The sequence below is a fragment of the Chlamydotis macqueenii genome, chromosome W, assembly GCF_036417535.1.
Source record: "Chlamydotis macqueenii isolate bChlMac1 chromosome W, bChlMac1.mat, whole genome shotgun sequence".
NCBI classification, from domain to species: domain Eukaryota; kingdom Metazoa; phylum Chordata; class Aves; order Otidiformes; family Otididae; genus Chlamydotis; species Chlamydotis macqueenii.
The window spans coordinates 19,166,714-19,189,360 of record NC_141592.1 but is presented as its reverse complement, the minus strand read 5'-3'; the positions used below and the strand labels follow the sequence as shown (position 1 = coordinate 19,189,360).

Here is a 22,647-nt window from a genome sequence, read left to right as displayed (position 1 = left end):
CCATCCTCCTGCATTATCCACCAAGTACACCCAGGTCCTTGAGCAAAAGCAATCCCATGCATGGGTTTGCCTCTGCCCAAGGGAGAAATGACCCAGACTGTCTTCCCCAGTATATTCCTTACGTGCACCACAGGGACTTTATCCCCTTCCACAGTATGTAGAAGTTCAGATTGGGCAGGGCCAGCTCGATTGGTGGACCCCCGAGTGTTGACTAGCCAAGTGGCTTTTGCTAAATGTTTATCCCAATTTTTGAAGGTTCCACCACCCATTGCTTTCAGAGTTGTTTTCAGCAGCCCATTATACCTTTCAATTTTTCCAGAGGCTGGTGCATGATAGGGGATGTGGTATACCCACTCGATGCAGTGCTCTATGGCCCAGGTGTCTAGGAGGTTGTTTCGGAAGTGGGTACCGTTGTCTGATTCAATTCTTTCTGGAGTGCCATGTTGCCATAAGACTTGTTTCTCAAGGCCCAGGATGGTGTTTCGGGCAGTGGCATGGGGTACAGGATATGTTTCCAGCCATCCAGTGGTTGCTTCCACCATTGTAAGTACATAGCCCTTGCCTTGGTGAGTTTGTGGGAGTGTGATGTAATCAATTTGCCAGGCCTCTCCATATTTATACTTCAGCCATCGACCTCCATACCACAGAGGCTTTAACCGCTTGGCTTGTTTGATTGCAGCACATATTTCACATTCAAGGATAACCTGTGCAATAGTGTCCATGGTTAAATCCACCCCTTGATCACGAGCCCATTTGTACGTTGCGTCTCTTCCCTGATGGCCTGAGGTGTCATGGGCCCACTGAGCTAAAAATAGTTCACCCTCATGCTGCCAGTCCAGATCCACCTGAGCCACTTCAATTTTAGCACCTTGATCCACTTGCTGGTTGTTTTGGTGTTCTTCAGTGGCCCGACTTTTGGGTACGTGGGCGTCTACGTGACGTACTTTTACAACCAGGTGCTCTAACCAGGCAGCAGTATCTTGCCACAAAGTGGCAGCCCAGATAGGTTTGCCCCTACGCTGCCAGTTGCTCTGCTTCCTTTGCTTTTACCACCCCCACAGAGCGTTTGCCACCATCCATGAGTCGGTGTAGAGATAGAGCACTGGCCATTTTTCCCGTTCAGCAATGTTTAAAGCCAGCTGGATGGCCTTCACCTCCACAAACTGACTCGATTCACCTTGGCCTTCAGCAGCTTCTGCAACTCGTCGTGTAGGACTCCACACAGCAGCTTTCCACTTCCCATGTTTTCCTACAATACGACAGGACCCATCAGTAAATAGGGCACACTGCTGCTCATTTTCTGGGAGGTTGTTATATGGTGGGGCCTCTTCAGCACCTCTTCCTCTGGTGGCTTTCCAAAATCTTTGCCTTCTGGCCAGTCTGTAATTACTTCTAATATGCCTGGGTGATTGGGGTTTCCTATTCGGGCCTGCTGTGTGAGCAGTGCAACCCACTTGCTCCACGTAGCATCCGTTGCATGATGCGCAGAGGGGACCCTTCCTTTGAACATCCAGCCCAGCACTGGCAGTCGGGGTGCCAGGAGGAGCTGCGCTTCAGTACCAATCACTTCTGAAGCAGCTCAAACTCCTTCGTATGCTGACAGAATTTATTTTTCGGTTGGAGTATAGCAGGCCTCAGATCCTTCATATCCCTGGCTCCAAAACCCAGGGGGTTGACCACGGGTTTCCCCTGGCACTTTCTGCCAGAGACTCCAGGTAGGGCCATCCTCCCCAGCTGCGGTGTAGAGCACATTTCTTACCTCTTGCCCTGTCTGGACTGGCCTGAGAGCCACTGGGTGAACAATTTCTTGTTTAATTTGTTCAAAAGCCTGCTGTCGTTCAGGGCCCCACTTAAAATCATTCTTCTTTCAGGTGACTTTATACAGAGGGCTTACAATCATACTATAATTTGGAATATGCATCCTCCAGAAACCCACAACACCCAGGAAAGCTTGCGTTTCCTTTTTGTCAGTCGGTGCAGCCATAGCTGTTATTTTGTTGACTATATCTATTGGAATCTGACGACGCCCACCTTGCCATTTTATCCCCAAAAACCGTATCTCTCTTGCAGGTCCTTTCACCTTACATCATTTTATGGCAAACCCAGCTTTCAGGAGGATTTTAATTATTTTCTCCCCTTTTTGAAAAGCTTCTGCTGCTGTGTTGCCCCATACGACAATGTCATCAATGTACTGCAGGTGCTCTGGAGAGCCACCCTTTTCCAGTGCACTCTGGATCAGCCCATGGCAGACAGTGGGGCTGTGTTTCCACCCCTGGGGCAGTCGATTCCAAGTGTACTGGACCCCCCTCCAAGTGAAAGCAAACTGTGGCCTGCATTCTGCTGCCAATGGGATTGAAAAAAACGCGTCGGCAATATCAATGGTGGCGCACCGCTTGGCTGCCTTGGATTCCAGTTCATACTGAAGTTCTAACATGTCTGGCACAGCAGCACTCAGTGGTGGTGTTACCTCATTCAGGCCACGATAGTCCACTGTTAACCTCCACTCTCCACTTGATTTTCTCACTGGCCATATGGGACTGTTAAAAGGTGAGCGGGACTTGCTGATCACTCCCTGGCTCTCCAGCTGATGAATCAGCTTATGGATGGGGATCAGGGAGTCTCGGTTGGTGCGATACTGCCACCGGTGCACAGTTGTGGTAGCAATTGGCACCTGTTGTTCTTCAACCTTCAGCAACCCCACAACAGAAGGATCCTCTGACAGACCAGGCAAGGTGGACAACTGTATAATTTCCTGCATCTCCAAAGCACCTCCACCAAAAGCCCACCTTTTGGGTCCTTGAAATACCCCCTAATCTATACCAAGAATGCATGGAGCATCTGGGCCAGTCACTATGGGGTGCTTTTGCCACTCATTCCCTGTCAGGCTCACTTCAGCCTCCAAAACAGACAGCTCTTGGGATCCTCCTGTCACTCCAGAAATACAGATGGGTTCTGACCCATTATATCTTGATGGCATCAAGGTACATTGTGCACCAGTATCCACTAGAGCTTTGTACTCTTGTGGGTCTGATGTGCCAGGCCATCGGATCCACACAGTCCAATAAACTCTGTTGTCCCTCTTCTCCACCTGGCTGGAGGCAGGGCCTCTCTAATCCTGGCCACAGTATTCATTTTTCGTTTCTTTTAAATATGCACGAGAGGTCCCTTCAAGAGGGTCAGAACCAAAGCTATTCCTTCTACTCTGCCTATTGGAGACTAGTGCAACAATTTTCTGGGAAGAATCATAGAATCATAGAATGGTTAGGGTTGGAAGGGACCTTCAAAGGTCATCTAGTCCAACCCCCCTGCAAGGAGCAGGGACATCCCTGACTAGATCAGGTTGCTCAGAGCCTCATCCAGCCTGGCCTTGAACGTCTCCAGGGATCGGGCTTCTACCACCTTTCTGGGCAACCTGTTCCAGTGTTCTATAACTCGCATCGTAAAAATTTTTTTCCTAATTTCCAATCTAAATCTACCCCCCTCTATTTTAAAACCATTACTCCTTGTCCTATCACAACAGGCCCTACTGAACAGCCTCTCCCCATCCTTCTTGTAGGCCTTCTTGAGGTACTGGAAGACCGCTATCAGGTCTCCCTGGAGCCTTCTGTTCTCCAGGCTGAACAGCCCCAACTCTCTCAGCTTGTCCTCATAAGAGAGGTGCTCCAGCCCTTTTATCATCTTTGTGGCCCTCCTCTGGACCTTCTCCAACTGGTCCATGTCCTTCTTGTGTTGGGGGCTCCAGAACTGGACACAGTACTCCAGGTAAAGAACTTATATTTGCAATGGTTTTTCCACGCAACTCACGTTCACGTGCATCTAGGGCAGAAGTAGGCTTCCCATCCCACTCCGTCATGTCCTGTCCTTGGTCACGCAAGGTAAACCACAGGGTACCCCGCCACATATACCATCTCTCTTGAGCTGGGAAACGTTTACTCCTAATAGCTGAAATATTGGCCCACACCAGTGGGGAATGGGACATATCTGCTTTGAATTGCTGGAACTCCTGGGACAGTTTCTCCACAGCCGAGACACAGGCCCGTAGGGAGGAAGACGGGCTTTCCTCGTACTGCTGGAGTCAGCCAGCCAGTTCATCCACTGTTTCTTCCTCTCCATCTTTCCAGGTCATAACTGCCAATGAGTTGGCATATGATGACGGTGAACTTCAAACAAACTTCCACCACATTTGTCATGTGCACCTGACTTCATCTGGATCCTTAGGTAACTGATCATTGTCCAGGTCATCATAAATAATGTCGAGCACAGCTAATTCCCTCAGGTACTGGATACCCTTCTTCATGGTGGCCCACTTGCCTGGGTGACACATTACATCCTCCTTGAAAGGACACCTCTCCTTCACACCTGACAGGAGTCGCCTCCAGAGGCTGAGGGCTTGTGTCCCTTTTCCAACTGCTTTGTCAAAGCTCACTTCTCTAGAAATGGATCCCAGTTGCCTAGCTTCTCTGCCCTCTAATTCCAAGCTATTGGCCCCATTATCCCAGCACCGCAGCAGCCAGCTGATAATGTGCTCCCCAGGATGACAGCTAAAATCTCTTCGCATGTCTCACAGCTCGCTCAGCGATAGAAATCGGGTGCTCACTGTCTCTTTTAGGAGTTCTTCCTCTGAGGAAGAGCCTGCCTGCCAAGTTCTTTCTTGGCATGAAGCAAATAAACCTTCCTCTTCTTCCTCCTGCTCCCTCCTAGAAGGGGCTTCTTCATCCCTCACTAAACGAGCTGACTTCCGCTTCCAAGTCTTCTTGGATACAGGGGCAACTGATACCAGCACGGGTTCACCCTCTGATTCAGCTGCAATGCCTGTTGCTGGGGTTTGAGTCCCTACATTGCAGGTCAGTTTGTTCTCCCTCATACCATGCCACGTATTAGTATCTTGCCTTAGGGTAAATCTCGGGAGGAGATTCCCAAAAAGTGGGTTTGCAGCCCTAGACAAGACTTGGCACACATTCAAGATACGTAACAAAAACATCAGAGTGGCTTGAATATCCCCCAGATCTTCAAAGTTCTCAAAAAGTGGTTTAACTACCCTGGAAGTGAAAGAATTCGGGAAGCTGTCCACATAGGAATACCAATTTATCTCTAAGGCCATTGATGACACCATGTCATAGATGGATTTGGTGTAGTATAACAGAAGGATAACTCTCATCATTTTCCTGAGGAAATAAACACCACCACTGGGAACACACAGTACATACAGCAGCGTAGACAGTACAACAACATAAACAACAACTGCAACATCATGACCAATAACGGACAAGCAATACAATGAGCAAGTATAAACAAATTTGTTTCAATAAAAAAAAAAGCCAGAACTGATATTATCACCACTGTTTGAGCCCCACATTGGGCACCAAAAATAACTGTCATAGTTCAGCCCCGATCAGGACCAGACTATGCAGTCTCTCTCTCACTCCCCCCACCCTCTGAGAGAACAGGGAGAGAACTGGTAAACAAAAGAAAACCAGGAAAAAAAAAACCAAAACAAAACACCAAAAAAAAAAACCAAAAAACCCCCATATAGGTTGAGATTAAGCAAAAAATAAAATTTAACAAAAATGACAGAAGAAAACAAAACAGTGATGGAATACAAATACAGTATAATGCCTTACAACAAACCTCCACACCCAGTTTCTTCCAGGTAGCAAGAAACTCCTGTTGTCACCATCCTCACTTTTATACTGAGCATGATGTCAGATGGGATGGAATAGCCCTTTGACTAATTTGGGTAAATTAACTATCCCAGCCATAGGGGCTACCAGCTTCAGTTCTCCACCCAGCTCAGGTGAATATTAACTCTATCCTAGCCAGAAACAGGACACCAGGACAGCGCTTTTTAAGTCCAAGACCGTCTGCACCAGCAGTCAGGAAAACAAGAAGTGATATCCAGGAGAGAAGCTTGAGGAAGCAGGAAAATCCTGGGAAAACTCCACGGAGAAAAGGAAGCATACAGGAGATGGATGCGGAGACTTGAAACAAAGAAGGAATTCAAAAATAGGGTTGGTTTTAGGAAAGCTGCAGAGTTGAGACTTGCAAGGGAGTTCAGGGGCACAACAATCAGCTGTTCCTACTTGAGGAAAAGGTCAAGAAGAAATGAAGAGAATGTGTGGCCACTGCTGGGTTTAGCAAGAGGAGGAATAGATAGGTTTGAAGTACTCTCGGCCTTTGTCTTCTCCAGCAAGGTCTCTCAGTTGCGTGTGCCTAAAAGGCAGAGCCCAGCCAAAACACAGCATTGCATGGAGATGGAGTCAGAGGTTACTTAGGTAAGGTCAAGCCTTAAGAGTCCATTGCACCAGATGGGATGGAACTTAGGATGCTCTGAGAGCAGGATGATGTCATAGCAAGGCTGTTCCAAGACATTTTGTGATGTCATAATGAGTGGAGGAAGCAAGAAGCAAATCTTGCATCCCTCTGCATGGAGCTGGCTGCAAGCTGTCATGAGGCAGTGCTGAGAGACAGGCCAGCGCCTGAAGGTGTCTCTTGGGGGCTGGTGGGGAAACCCTTTGAGGAGGTGAAAGGACAGCAGAAGCCCACATGCAGGACAAGCGAACTTTTCCCTACTCATGTTGTTCGGGGCAGAGTGCAGAGGTGTTCAGCTGAGCACGTGGAGTAGCACAGGGAGAGCTCAGTTTCCCTTTCTCTTCACCAGCAGCTGTATTTTCCACCTGTCCTTTGGGTAGAATGGCACTTGTCCCACATACGTCCTTCCTCTGCCTGACCTCAATCAGGGCAGTTGAATGTGGGTTTGATGGCCAAGCATGGGCTTGTAGTGCTACGCGAGACGCCAGGGCTCTGCAGCACAGCTGCATGCAGCTGGCACAGACAGCAGCGGCCCTGTGCAGGAACCCCAGCCCCCTTCAGAGCCGCGGTGTGACGGGCACCAGCCAGGGCGTCTCAGACCAATTCAGTGCCTTTGGCCAGTGACTGAATCCGACCACTGCAGAGACACAAGGTCTGTCCCTTCTCCATCCAGTAGACGTATGACAGCACATGAACACAAAACATCTCCCACGGAGGTCTCTGCAAGTGTTCCGTCACTCTCAAACCCTCCTGGTTCTTCTCTCCCCATCGGTTAACCTTCCCATTGATGATACCATCATGGATTAATCCAACAGGTTTCATAATGTTCCTGTATCACAGGATGTCCTCACCCAAAACCGCTTTCAAAATCCTCTTTCTTTGCTGGGATGGGCTTCACCTCCAGGCCAAACATGCACCAATGTCCTCAGGCTGAGGAGCACACTGCTGTGGGAGACAAAGAACCCATTCAAGTCCTCATGGAGAATTTCACGACCAGTGACCCTGGGAGTACCTGGAAGGGGAGCAAAACAGCATGCCAAATATTGTGGAGGTTGCTGGAGTGTCTTGGGACACTTTGGGAAACAGGTCTCTGTAGATGGGGTGTCAGATGGGCCAACAATGGTGAAACTCATTTGCATCTGTTACTCACCAAGAGGGAAGATCTGGTGAGGGATGTGAAAGCCAGAGTCAGCCTTAGTCGTCACGATCATTAGGTAACAGGGTCTCACCTCCCAAGGAGAATGATGAAGGAAAATAGAAAAGTGCAGATGTGCGACCTCCGAGGAGGAGGCTTTGGCCTAGTCTTGTGATCTGTAGTGGGGGAGCCCATGTGAGCAGCACAGAAGGGCAGCAGAGCTCAGTAGAGCTGGTCTTCAAGGACAGCGCTTTTCAAGTCCAAGACCGTCTGCACCAACAGTCAGGAAAAGAAGAAGAGATATTCAGGAGAGAAGCTTGAGGAAGCAGGAAATTCCTGGGAAAGCTCCAGAGGTGACACTGGCATTACAGCAGGCAAGTCCTGCAGGGTCAGTGGCTGAGCTGCTGCTGATCCCCCACCCCCAGAGAGCCCAAAAACGAGAAGAGCATCAGCAGGGGCAGGTGGAGAAAGTAGGAGAAACGCCCCAATGCTTCTGCCCATGGCAACAGGGCCATGGAGGGACAGAGGGGCACTCAGGAGTCTCCTGTGCTGGAGCTCTGAGTGCAGAGGAGGCAGCTCCTGCCCTGGATCCCAGGGCTCGGAGGGCCGAGGCTGTAATAGGTGTGAGAGGAGACAGAGAGACTTGTCAGGGGAAAAAACATGTTCAGTGCAGGGCTGACAGGGAGATGCCCAAATCCCCACTCCCAGCCTTTGCTGTCAGCACTTTTCTCTCCCTCCCGGTCTGTGGCTCCAGGGCCTGGATGGTTCCCTGCCAGGAGCTGCTTCTCTGTCCCCGTGTCTGCTACCTGTCAGTGCCCACAGACCCTGTTCCACATGCTGTGTGCTCCAGCCTGCCCTGCAGACCCCTCCTGGCAGCAGGGCACTGCCCGGGAGCATCCCTGTGTTGGCAGGGGCTAAGGAGCAGCTCAGATGAACCATGGTGATACCACACACGTGATGGAGCTCTCAGCAGGCAATGGAAGAGGTGAAGGGACGTTATCAGCCTCCTCACAGACCCACTGACCTTTCAGTCCAATGTCGTGGGAGTGTCAGTCACTTGTGACACCCTGACAGCTCCATTGCTCTTTTCCCCCACAAACACAGCAAGAAACTGAAAGCACAGACTTCAGGAAGCACCTTTCCTTCCAGGTGGCACCTGCTTTGATGTGCTTATTGGAAAGCTGCTTCTGGCAATGTCCTGCAGTGACCTGGAGCTGTGAGCAGCCCGGACCAACACAGAACTCTCTCAACACCACAGGGACCATGCGAAGGGTCCCTTTTCCACCCACAGTTTCTCCCTGCAGTGCTGTTTTGTGTTAATTGTGGTGTCCTATGTGCAGATCTTCAGGGCTGTGCTGAGGATCCTCTGTGAGCAGGGACAGCACAAAGCCTTTTCCACGTGCCTCCCTCACCTGGCCATGGTTTCCCTGTTTCTCAGCACTGCCATATTTGCCTCCATCTCCTCCCCATCTTTGAATTTACTGGTTGCTGCTTCGTACTGATTGGTGCCTCCAGCAGTGAACCCCCTCATCTATAGCATGAGGAACCAGGAGCTCAAGGAAGCAGTGTGGAAAATGATGACTGAATGTTTTCGAGATGCGATCGTGTGTCCATCTTCTTCAATGTATGACTCATAGTGGAACTCCTTACTGCCCCAGCCTTTATTAGGTTTTGTGTTTGTTGTTCTTGCTGAGTGGGACCATATCCTATGGTCAGTACTGGGCTGTGTGCCACCCTCTGCTGTCTACAAGTCTCATGAACTGGGACATCTGTCTCCAGAGGACAACTGCACCTTCCCTAGGGCGATTTCTGTCATCAACATTAATCATTTCAGTCACGTCCCAGATATATTTCTGTGGCCCAGGCAGAGCTGACCACTTCTCCTGTGAATTCACCCCATTGGTGGAGCTCTCACACAATGACACCGTGACACTCATCCTCTTCCCATTCATAACCTGCTTTTTAGATCCCATCCCCCCCTTTCTGTTCACGTGGCCATCCTGTGTGCATCAGAGCTGTCACCCTGGGGCAGATCTCCCATCTAGCGTGCCCAGGCAAGTAGAGACCTTTTCCACATGCTCCTCTCACCTCACTTGTGCCACTGTTTTCCATGACGCCTGTACCTTGTGTGTGTCATGCCCAGAACAGTCTTCCTGCGATCATTTGACAAAGTCCTTTCTCTACATGTTCCTCACACCCCTTGTCAACCCCTTCATCTACAGCCTTTAGACTAGAAAGCCTGGGGGGAAGGGGAACCCTGAGCAAAATGCTCAGGAAAGCTCTGCGCCACACCGAGAACCCATTGGAGTCATGGGCCTGCTGGGAGAAATGTCTTCTGGTTCTCTCCTGAACAGGCCCCAAGGACCTGGACTGATGTGCACTGCCTTGTGTGCTCTCCTCTGGAAATGTGTGATATGGAGAAGGCTTGTGGTGTGGGAAGGAGCAGAAGGGTGCTGGTGGCATCTGAAGGACAAGAAAGAGATTGCTGAATCCATGTGGGAGGGGAGAGAAGGGTGTGTTGTGTACCTGAACTTTTCCAAGTCCTTGAAAGTGATCTCCTTTAGTCTCCTTAGAGCAGATTGTTAACATGCGGCCTGAAGAGGTGGATGACGTGCTTGGTAGGAAGGTGGTTGGATGATCAGGAGTAAATGCTGTCAGTAGTAGACAGTCCTCCAAGGAGCCAGATACTAGCAGCATCCCTCTGAGATCAGCAAAATTTCATTTAAAAATCATTATGTCCTGGTTCTGGCCAGGATAGAGTTAATATTTACCTGAGCTGGGTGGAGAACTGAAGCTGGTAGCCCCTATGGCTGGGATAGTTAACTAATTAGCTAACAGCTGGGGTTAATTTACCCAAATTAGCCAAAGGGCTATTCCATCCCATCTGACATCATGCTCAGTATATAAGTGAGGAGGGTGCTGAAGGGAGGCCCCCTGCTACTTGGAAGAGATTGGATGTGGACATCTGTTGTGAGCTATTGTACTGTATTTGTGTTCCATCACTCTATTGTTTTCTTCTGTCATTACTGTTAAATTTACTTTTTGTTCAATCTCAACCCGCGTGTTTGGTTTTTTTTTTTCTCCTGGTTTTCTTTTGTTTGTCAAATCTCCTCCTATTCTCTTGGAGAGTGGGGGGGGAGTGAGAGAGAGACTGCGTAGTCTGGTCCTCGTTGGGGCTGAACTACGACACATTAAAAGCCTAATGCTGCCAGAAAAGAAGCTATTTCAGAGTGCTTTCTCTGCATAGCTTTCAATGTTTTTCAAAAACTCCCATTCTGGGCTAGATTCAGTTGTTTACACAGAGGTGGCCACTGCATCCAAGATACCCTGGGCTGACTGGAGCACCCGTGTGGGAAAGGGAGCCCAGGAACCCTTCTGGTGCATGAGCTGGGTTGCAGGCAGGGTACCTCAGCAATGGTGCAGGGCATCACCTTCCCCCAGCACTGCTGGGTGGGCCATGAAGAGGCTGTAAAGAGGAATTTCAAGCACAGCAGCACAACGTTTCCCCTCAGACACTGGCTGTGAGGTCACTAGTCAGCAGCAGGGAGAGAGATACTGTGAGGTCATGAAGGTCATCAGAAAGCTGCCACCAACAAGATGACACACTGTGGGAGGTTAGTAGAAGGCTGGGCAAGAGAGATGAGAGATGTGAGGAAGGGAGGAGAGACTTGGCCAAAAGATTAGGGTTATAGTGATGTTGCTGTGAAACATTCATGTGAATCCCAGACACTATCTCTAACCAGGAACCTTAAGCCCTAACCTGTTCCTAAAGGCCACTCCTCACCCTGACAGCAATCCACCAGTACTAACCTAACTGAGGTTAAGCTGTCCCTAACCTCAAACCTTACATCTAAGCCAAATCTCAAACCCACAATCCCTTACCCGCACTCTTACCCTATTGCTCACCCTAGCCCCTAGCTTTTGTCTCTGGTATTTAAATTCTAGCCTTAATCTTAGCCCTGGCTCCAGCCCTAACCAAAACCCTAGCCCACAAAGCTAGCCCATGCCTTAAACACTAACCAGGAACCCTTAGCAGAACAAGAGACCTTGCCCCTAAGCCTTTGCCTAATCCCTAACTCTGAAAGGTGAGCTCTAATCCCACAGCCCTACCCTAACTGCTGAAGCCCTCTTTCCCACACTCTAACGTGCTCATAATCATCCTCTCTCCTCACCCTGCCTTCAGCTGTGTGGTCCCTTGGGGCAGGGCAGGGATCGTGAGGACCAAGAGCAATGTCATGGTGTTGGAAGAGGAATGTGAGGTGACCTGCATCTGATCAGCTCATAGGCCACAAGGAGGAGATGGGTGAGCGTGCTGTGGTGTGGTCAGCTGTGCCTCAGGATCTCATGGACCAGCAGGAGGCACATGGCTGTGAGGGAGGCTGTGAGGTCACTTCTCTCTTTGGAGTTGAGAAGCCAGCAGCAGGAACATGGCTGGGAAAGGGGCTGTGAGGTCACTTCTTTCTGAAGGAGCTGATAGGTCAGCTCATGGCTGGGATAGGTACTTCTAAGCTCACATCTGTCAGCAAACTGACAGGCCAGCAGAAGGTGCCTGGCTGGCACACTGATTGTGAGGTCCTCTCTGCCCAAGTTCCTGGTGAGTCCTTCTGGGAAGAGGCCTTGAATATGAGTTGGCAAGTCCCTTCCACTAGAGTACAGGACAGGTCAGCAGCAGGAACATGGTTTGGTTGTGTCTACTGGAGAAGTTGAAAGACACATGTCTTGGAAGATCACAATGATTTTACTTTTGTTTCATCAGTTGATAGGCCACAAGAAGGCAGAAGTTCTGATCACCCATTTGAAGAAGGAAAAAGAAGACTAAGAAAAGAGAAGGGAAGGTTGACAAAGATAACAAGGTGAATTGCACCAGGTGTATATATGAGTTACTCTTGTCACACCTTCAACCGACTAGGTACTGAAATGGATCCTCACAATCGTACCATAACAAGAATATTTTCCCTAAAGGCCTTGACAGTCATTCAAGAGTTAAGAGTTGAAAACCCTTTTTTACACTGCTGCTGGTGATTTATGTGCTGGATGTCATGGGGAATGCAGTCACCATTGCCGTGGTTTGGCTCCATCACAAGTACCACACTTCCTCAGCACCTTGTCCTTCTTGGATATTTAGTTCACTTTGGTCATTCCCCCTCACATGTTTCTCAGTCTCTTGTTGGAGATTAAGGTGTCTTTGCAGCTGCTTGCAAGTGCCAGACCTCCTTCTCTGCTGCCTTCTCTGACCTTCTTTGAGTTGCTGCAGGACCATTTGCAACCCCTCACGCTGCTCCGTCCTTACGAACTCTTGGATGTGCTCCAGGCTCATCTTTAGCTGCTGGGGAATGGCATCTCTGTCCGTGCTCAGCCCCACCATCTTGTACACCATTAGACCCTCTGTGCCCAGTGTAGAGACTGCTTCTTCTGCAGGATCATCCCCTTGCTGAGAGCAGCACGCATGGGCACCAGCTGCTGTGAAACATGAGCGTTGCTCCCTCCTCCGTTGTGTTGCTGAGCTCCTTCACACTGACAGCTGGGGTTTGTGCCGACGTGATATGCACCATGCTGAGGGTAACCTCTCTGCAAAGCCACAATAAGGCCTTCTTCACCTGGATATCCTTCACCTGCACATCCTGTATTTCTTCACTCACTATTGCACAGGCTAGCTGCAGGTTTGACAATGCCAGGCCTTAGGAGAAGCTGCTTTGTCCTAAGCTGTCTGCAAATTTGCAGATTCCTCTAGGAAAGTGCATTCAGGAGAAGAATAATTTTAGGCAATGTAGGTGTCACCCAACAGAGTGAGAAGATACAGCCCTTTGAGCATTTGAATGGACCCAGAAAATGGAAACGGGGACTGTCCCCTCTGATTCACTGGTTCACTGCGCTCGTACTGCTGTGGGTGGCTGAGCTTGAGCTTTTGCTCCAATCAGCCAGTGGTTTAATCTCAGAAAGTTTTCCAGACGAAGCCAGTGCAGAGATTGCCCTATGCCAGAGCAGAGACAAAATCAAGCTGGGCATTTGGGTCCTAAGACCAGCCTGAGCCCCAGGCTGAAACATCACCTCAAACATGGAGCACTGCCCGATACTTCCATTTTACTCCTTGTGCAAAGGCTACCCATCCTGCCCTGGGACAGAGCCTGAGGGGGCAACACAGTCTGTGAAGCTTTGTTTCTCTGCTGCTAGCCTATCATTTCCTCTCCTCCCTCTCCTCCTATTGCATGTTGAATCATCCTCTTTTTGGAGTCATCCGCTCTGCTCCTTCCTATGCCTAAAAAGAAATCTAAAGATGAAAAGAAAACATCAGCCTTTATTGTGTGTATTTTTCTTGTGCTTCCTGCTGTTAGATGTGTATTTGAATTTAAAAACAAATAATAATCAGAGATTGGAGACTTGACTGGTGAGTTTCACCTACTTCCCTGCAGGTGCCTGCGAGAACTTGTTTTCCCCAGGTTCCCTCTGTAGTCAGTAGAGACAAGAGAAAACGCCAGAGGCTGGGTCCTCCCAGCCTATAACTGGCATGGAAAAGAAAGGTTACAGATCTCTTCCAGACACTCTTCTCTTGCTCTGCACTGAGGTCAGGACATTTCACAGGAATAGCACTGAGCAAGTGTTTGGAAACAGCTGCATTTCGGTGCAGGCAGATGAGGCTGTGTGACGGACAGAGTGGAACCACAACACATTTCAGTCATTCTTTAGAATACTGAAGAAGGCAAGACGTACTTGGTCCCTCATCCACCCTCTTTCCCTTTCCTGAAGAAACAGAGGGCAGGAAGTTGTGGAAGAAAGCCAGGGATTCCAAAAAAGATACTTGATCTTACTTTGAAATCAACAGATTCTCCGAGATTACAAGTCCAAAAAGGCAAGTACTGAGAAGTAGAAGGAACAGGTTTCATGACATATATTTGATCAGATTTGATTTGATGGTTTAACATTTTTTCAATAGAAAAATTTTGCATGTAAGTGTGATAGATGTTTGCAAGGGGTCTGAGCAAATTTGGAATTTCCCAGGAATGGGGTGAAATAGTTAACAGCCACTTTTAAGTCCTCTCTTCTGGAGAAATAATCCTTTGTGACTGTTTGAAAAAGGTAGAAAGAACAGCTTATCTGAGGACCGTAACTAAAATGTAAACCAGGAAAATTAAGAAATGACAAATGCTTGAAGGACTGTCTCTGCCTGTGTTACAGAGGAAGACAGCAGGAAGGTAAAGAAGCAGAAAAGAAAGGACAGAACTTTTCATCCAGACTGTGAAAGCACCACGCTTGTTCATTGCCATGTTCCTGTTCCAGCAGGATGAACTGAAATTCAGCACGGGACCAGAAAACGGAACTGCAGTTACTGAGTTCATCCTGGAGGGTTTCTCAGGGCTTGATCAAAGACTGCAACTGTTTCTGTCTCTGCTCCTTCTGCTCGTATACCTGACAACAGTGATGGGGAACGCAACCATCATTTTCCTTGTGTGTGTGGATCCCCACCTGCAAACTCCCATGTACTTTTTCATCAGCAATCTGTCCTTCTTGGAAATCTGGTTTACGTCCTCCACAAGTGTCAAATTGTTGCTGATCCTGGGTTTTGGCAGGAGAACAATCTCACTAAGCGGCTGCTTTGCCCAATCCTATTTCTATTTTGCGCTGGGCTGTACAGAGCTCGTTGTACTTGTTGTCATGTCCTTTGACCGCTATGTTGCCATCTGCCAGCCTTTGCGTTACGCTGCCATCATGAAGCCTCAGCTCTGCATCCGCCTGGTTGTTGCTGCTTGGGTCTTAGGCATCACACTCGTGAGTTACCACCTGGTCCTCCTCTCCAAGCTGACTTTCTGTGGCTCAAACAAGATCCACCATTTCTTTTGTGACAACTCCCCCTTATTCAAATTGTCCTGCTCTGACACCAGCCTGCTTTGGAAAACAGACTCTGTTTTGTTTTCATTTTTCATACTGGGTTCCTTATGTTTAACTCTGGCATTTTACTCGGGCATCCTTTTCTCTGTTCTACACCTGCCAGCAGCCTCTGGGAGGAAGAAAGCTTTTATGACATGTTCTTCCCATCTCACCACCTTGGCCATTGCATATGGGAGCTGCATTGCTTTCTACGTGCGTCCTTCCAAAGATGTTTCCTTGGAGACAAACACAGTTGTAGCTTTGCTGAACACTGTCTTGTATCCATTCTTAAACCCGTTCATCTACAGTCTTAGAAACAAGGCTGTGAGACTGGCCCTGAAGGAAGCCATTGCCTGTGCTACACCACAGCTTTTTCCCTGATAGTGATGCATTTCTGGACAGCAATTCCAATGAGCTGCTGTCACGTGTTGAATAATACCAGTGCAGATGTATGTAATGTCCGAACACCTGAGATGCCTCAGGTGATAGATGTTCTTGCTGTATTGTGTTAAGTGATAAGAAGCTCATCTGCACACAAGAAGAAGGCACAAACAATGACAGGAGGAGTAACTCAGTTAATGCCCTGCCCTGGCTGCTCCCAGGCACATCACAGGAGAACCACCTGTGCATCAAGAGCCCATCTCCACAAACCAAGAGGAGCACAGAGGTACAGTGGCAGGTGGGAACCCAAATTACAGGCTCCTGAGGAATGAACATCTTGTCCCAGCTCCTTCCAGGGCTGCCCTGTGAGAGCCGTCAGCCCCGTGGTCCAGGAGGGAAAGCCGTTGGGATGAGTCTCTGAGAGCAGCTCTCTGGATCACCATTTGGACTGAGGGCCTTGTTGCCTGGAGTGTAGGACATATCATGGGATGCAGGGAAAGAGCATTTTTGGATTGGAGAGGACTTATTATGGGATGTTTATGGGAGGACACTGACCTGTGCAGTCTGTCCTGTACTCTCATTAAACTTAATTTCTAACTCATTCCTGTGTGAGAGAATTTATCTTCTGCATGAATGAGTACACAAGTGTGAGTGCAGCAACTGGAGCAGGACCAGGGGATCACTAGTATGTCATTAGTGCCAGCAACTGAGAGTCTGGAGTGAGTGGACTTAAGAGTGTATGTGTGACTGGGGTGGTGTGTACCAGTATCTGGAAAGTGGCTGTGGCCTCGGAGACTTATTTCCAGGTGCCTTCAACTGAGGAAGCTGATATCCAGGGGCAGCTGCTGAGGTGACTGAGTGCCTGAGTCCAGCTGCTGGAGGAGTCCTCCCTGTACAGGTGTATATATAGAATAGTATTGAACTGAATCATAGAATCGTAGAATAGTTTGGGTTGGAAGGGATCTTAAAGGTCATCTAGTCCAGCCCCCCTGCCAGCGCCAGGAACATCCCCGACTACATCAGGTTGCTCAGAGCCTCATCCAACCTGGCCTTGAATGTTTCCAGGGATGGGGCATCCACCACCTCTGTGGGCAACCTGTTCTAGTGTTTCACCAACCTCAGTGCAAATTTTTTTTCTTTATATCAGTTCTGAATCTACCTCCTTCTACTTTAAAACTATTACCCCTCATCCTTTCACAACAAGCCCTGCAATAATATTTCTCCCCCTCTTTCCTATAGGCCCTTTAGGGCCTATAGGTACCTTCCTTCAGGTACTGTAAGACTACTGTAAGATCTCCCCAGAGCCCTCTCTTCTCCAGGCTGAATAGCCACACCTCTCTCAGCATGTCCTCACAGGAGAGGTGCTCCAGCCCTCTCATCATCTTTGTGGCCTCCTCTGGACTCTCTCCAACAGTGCCATATCCTACTTATGTTGAGGGCTCCAGAGCGGGATGCAGTACTGTAGGTGGGGCCTCTCCAGAGTGGAGTAGAGGGGCTGAATCCCTTCCCTCGACCTGCTGGCCACGCTCCTTTTGATGCAGCCCAGGATGCGGTTGGCCTTCTGGGCTGCAAGAGCGCACTGTCAGCTCATGTTGAGCTTCTCATCCACCAGCACCCCTAAGCCCTTCTCCTCAGAGCTGCTCTCAATCCACTCTCTGCCCAGCCTGGATTTTGTCTGGGATTGCCCTGACCCACATACAGGACCCTGGAGAGCAGAGGAGAGGGGAGGGGAGGGGAAGGGAGGGGAGGAGAGGGGAGGAGAGGAGAGGGGACGAGAGGGGAGGGGAGGGGAGGGGAGGGGAGGGGAGGGGAGGGGAGGGGAGGGGAGGGGAGGAGAGGAGAGGGGAGGGGAGGGGAGGGGAGGGGAGGGGAGGGGAGGGGAGGGGAGGAGAGGGGAGGGGAGGGGAGGGGAGGGGAGGGGAGGGGAGGGGAGGGGAGGAGAGGAGAGGGGAGGGGAGGGGAGGGGAGGGGAGGGGAGGGGAGGGGAGGGGAGGGGAGGGGAGGGGAGGAGAGGAGAGGGGAGGGGAGGGGAGGGGAGGGGAGGGGAGGGGAGGGGAGGGGGCTAACTAATTCAGAGCTGGCTAAGAGACAAAGCCTGTTATCAAGGGCATTGTTTGAATGCCTCTGATGGGCTTGGGGCATTGACAACCTCTCTAGGATGTCTGATCCAAGGTTTGAGCACTCTCTCAGTAAACAAATGCTTCAAAATGACCAGTTTCTACCTCCACTGACACAGCTTTGAACCATCCTCACATGTCCTATCACAGATTACTATGAAAAAACTCAGCACCTCCCTCTTGACTTCCTGTCATCATGAAGCTGTAGAGAGTGATGAGGTAGCTCCACAGCCTCATTTTCTCAAAACTCGAAGAGTCCAGAGTCCTCAGCCACTCCTCACAGGACATGCCTTCCAGTCCTTTCAACACTTTTCTTGACCTCCTCTGGACGCATCCAAGGACTTTAACCTCCTTTTAAAATTGTGAGGGCCAGCCCTGCACACAGTAGCACCAACGTTTCTTACAGGTGGCACCAATGCTGAACACAGCGGGATAGTCACCCCTTTGGACTGGCTGGCCATACTGTGTTTCCTGCACCCCAGGATGCAGTTTCCCCTCTTGGCTGCCAGGGCACACTGCTCACTCACATTGAGCCTGCTGTCGACCGGCACCCCCAGATCCCTTTCTGCAGGGCTTGTGCCCAGACACTCCTATTCCAGTCTATTCTTGTGCCTTGCACTATTTCATCCCAGGTACAGAATCCGGCATTTGTTCTTGTTAAACACGGTGAGAGTTGCCTCCTCTGGGCCATGGATACAGATGTTAAACTGCACAGGGCCCAGGAGAGTTTTCTATGCTGCCCCATAATGTCCCACTATGTCCCAGTGGCCTCCAGGTAGGGTATGACCCCTTCAGCATTGCTCCCTCAGCCTGAGAGGGTCCAACTGCTGTTTGACTCACCTGTTTCTCTGCCCTTCCAGACTGTAATGTCCTCTCTTGGGTACAAGAATATTGAGGGAGACCATATAAAAAATCTTGCTGAAGTTCAGGTGAACAACATCCACTATTCTCCCCTCATGCACAAAAGTTGTTGCTTCATTGTGAAGGCAGTCAGATTGGTGAGTCCATGCTGACTGCATTTGGACACATTTTTCTCTGCTAGGTGCCCAGAAATATCACCCAAGAGATATCAGTGGCTTACAGCTCACCAATGTGAGCTTGTACAGCCTGTGGTTCCCTGGGTTGCACTTTTGGCTTCTTTCAGAGAAAGATGCAACATTTGCTTGTCCTCACTCACAAGACACCTCTACCAATGCTATCACCTTTCAAAAGGGATATTCCACAGAAATATCCATCTTCTCCTGTCCTTTCATTACCACCATTCTGCCTTTTGTACACTGCATTTAATTTCTCTCATATTTCATATATTGTCACCTTTCCTGATACATTTACCATTTCTGAAGTCATCTTTTCAGCAGAGTGTCGAGCCCAAGGCCCTTTTCATTAGTGTCCAGTTTTCTCCTCCCCTTACTCCTTGTCATTCAGACAGTGCCACCTGTGCTGCTGCTCTGAGCTTCAGGGAGTTAAATCGTACCTGACTGTCAGTGGCCTAGCTGTCTCTTTAGCCAACTCTGTCATTGTGTTTACATCTACCTTTCTGTACCTCTCTCTCTCATATTTCTCATAAGAGATCCCTTGTAGAAAGGCAGCCTCATTACAGATATCCCATCCTTAGCATATGCTTGAGGAGTGTGTTTCACTCTTTATGAAGCTTTATCTGGCTTCACTTTTCTTTGCTTGCAAAGAGGACAAACCCTTCTGTGCCTGTGTGCAGCCAGCTCTCTAAGGAGAGCAGGTGGGAGTTGGTGCAAAGGAGCTGTAACATCCAGCTACAGACTTCAGTGGAGAAGTCTGATGTCAGGAAAAGTGATGCAAGTCCCAGGTGGCCAACAAGAGAAATGGTGGGGTAAGGGAGGTGAGGAGGAAGGCTGTCCATACGGTGTTGAACTTCAAGGGACTGCTATTCCTACCTGTCCAGACCTCCTGAGGAGACACTCTGGAACAATATCAATTGGAGATTGCCGCTATCACCTCTTCTTTCAACTGAAAAGTAACAAAAAAATATCCTTTGAAGTCAAGAACATTTTTTTAGGTGCACTAGGACATCTTCCTCCTTAACTACACTATGAAACCTCTCCAATTAGCTGTCTTGAAGACTTGAAGAAAATTACAGGAAGAGACATGGCTCGTTAGAACTTTCTGTGTTTGAATGAGCCCCACAGTGCTTTTGGGGCTCATTACATGAACCTCAGATACTCAGAGGAGACTGAACAAATTGCGCAAGATGTTGAAGTCAGGAGAAAAACTCAAAGTACCTTGAAGCATTAATGGGCCCCACTGAGGGTTATTACTGACAAAGCCTCCCCATGGACTCATTAGAGCAGATAATTGGAGGCTGTGATTGCAAGTAGGCAAAAAAAAAGCACCGTGCAGGTGGCTGTAATGCTGAGAAGACCCTTGGTTTGTTTCATGAAGCAGAGGGGCCAAGCCATGACCCCCAGGCCCTAGGAAGGCTGATCTTGTCCCTCACATGTGACTCTGGGGGCAGTGGGGTGTGAGGGTGAGCAATGCCCAGTGTAGGAAAGCTGTACAGCACATCCTGGCTTCACCAAGAAGAGATGAGGAGGAAACAAAGTCCAGAACCTCAAAATAAGGTTCATCCTAGTAGGCCTCAGCGGCAGAGGCAACTGCATATTCAGCAGGACAAAGAGCTTGGTCTTTCAGCCTTGCCAGAGCCCTTGATCATCTGTTCTGCAGGTTTACCCATACTGTCCCCTTCATGCACCTTTTTCCCTTCAGGCTGTTGACATCCATCTTGCTTTCCTACCTAGCTCTCACCTCAGCATTTCTATATCTTCACTGATGTCTCCATTCTCATTGGCCATTCCTTGAAACACAAAGCCATGGGCTGATCCAGATTCCCTCTGGGAGACCTCCTGCACCACAATGTTACCCTTTGATGGAGATTTCTTATTCCTCCCTTGCAGTCTGAACCTTCCAAGCTGCACTTTCTGGAAGCTTCCTTCTCTTCCCGCTACCAAGAAAAGTTTCAGCACCTCTGAAACCATCCTTCAAGCAATTGCAGGCTGCTGCTATGGAGCCCTTGGCCTCCACTTCACCAGGCTAAAGAAGCCCAGGTTTCTCAGCCTCTCCACAAAGGCCCCAAACCTCATCCTAGCAGATGTCCTCTGCACCCTCTCCAGTTCCTCCTCATTCCTTCAGAACAGTGAGCCCCACAGGCAGATACGCTAGTCCAGGTGTGGTCACAGCAATGCTGGGTGAAAGTGGATGATAACTCCCTGTTTGGGTGCCCACAGTCCCCCTCATGCATCCCCATGTGCCATTGGCCTGATTCACAGTGAGCATGCATCACTGGCTCATGTGGCATCCCTCTTAATGCCCAGTCCCTTCTCCTCAGAGTCCCTCCTCAGCTGTTCAGGCCTCGGTCTTCCCTTGGAAATGGAGTTATTTTGCCTCCAGTAAAGGAACTCCCACTTCTTGTAAAACTATAGGAGCTTTCTATTTGCTGAATCCCAGATTCCTTCCCTCTGTCCCTGTGGATCTGGGACAAAACAATTTCATGGTCACTACAGCCAAGGTGGACACTGGTGTTCACGTCCCTCACAAGCTCTTCCTCTTTTGGCAGTACCATGTCCAGGGGAGCAGAAGACTGGATGCCTGGTTTGGCAGCTGTGCTAAGAAATGTTCCAGAAGCACCACAAGAAACCTCCTGGACTGTTTGCATCCTGCTGCTGTCTCACTTGGCCAGTGAATGCTGGGGAGATTTTGTCCCCCATCAGAGCCAGGGTCTGTGATCCACTGATCTCCTCACGTCATTTAAAAGGCATCGTTCATTCCTCACCCTGACTCTGTGACCTGTAACTCTGTCCTGGACCTGGCTGGGATGGAGTTAATTCCCTCACAGCAGTGCTTTGGATCTGTAACTGATCCAGCTCTGATAACACAGTAGCGTTCTGGCTGTTGCTGAATGGTCCTTGCAGAGCACAAAGACTTCCTCTTTCTCACACTCTGCCCCCACAGCAGGTAGGCTGGAGGTACACAAGAAGTTGGCCAAGAAGTTGGCAAGGGCACAGCTGGGAAAGCTGACCCAAAATAACCAAAGGGATATTTCATTCTGTATGATGTCATGTTTCACAAAAACCTCAAGGAAAGACAGAGGAACAGTCATGATCACTGTGATCTCAAGTCATTGACACTTGTGATGAAGCCCTGCTTTTCTAGAAATAGCTGAATGTCTGTCTGTCAATGGAAAGCATGGACTGAATTCCTTATTTTGCTTTGCTTGCACACAAAGCCTTTGCTTCCCTCTTTAAATTGCTGGCTCTCTTGCCAGCTAACCTACCCCGCACGCACCGGAGGCCCACCCCGGGGAAAGCAGGGCATCACACGGATACCGTCAAACCAAGCCTTCAATTTAATGCTGCACAACACAGGGTTAAATACCCGTACACCCGCTACGCACGTGAAGGCACCTGCCCCCTGCACCCATGAATCTATCCATGCCTGCCACGCACCTGCCCATGCGCCCATGGACCTACCCGCACGTAGCGCGCGAATCGCCATGGACCGCCCCTCCTGCATACATGCAGCCCTGCTAACGTTACCCCACAATTCCCCGCTCTATGCTAAATCATCCTGGTCTAATGGCTGGTACCCTGGGGCGGATGCCACAATAACATAGTTGATCACGAATAGTCGCCTAGTGACCCCTCAATCACAGCATGCAAGAAACGTAACAGTAACAGAAACAAACAAAGCATTATGAAAGCAACTGCTAGGATCATCAGAGCTATAGACACAATATTTCTTAGCCATCTAGGTAAACCGAACAGGTCTGGAAACTACCCCCCGTCCTTTAGGACTTTGACGTTGAATACCGAC

The 22,647-nt window shown here is 49.4% G+C and overlaps 1 protein-coding gene across 1 annotated transcript; it reads left to right on the top strand.

Moving 5' to 3' along the window:
- The first annotated feature begins 14,704 nt into the window (after window positions 1–14,704).
- Window positions 14,705–15,688, top strand: LOC147596605 (olfactory receptor 6E1-like). The gene has a single exon (XM_086769743.1). The coding sequence runs from the start codon at window positions 14,705–14,707 to the stop codon at window positions 15,686–15,688; it is 984 nt and encodes a 327-aa protein (XP_086625869.1).
- The last annotated feature ends 6,959 nt before the right edge of the window (window positions 15,689–22,647 follow it).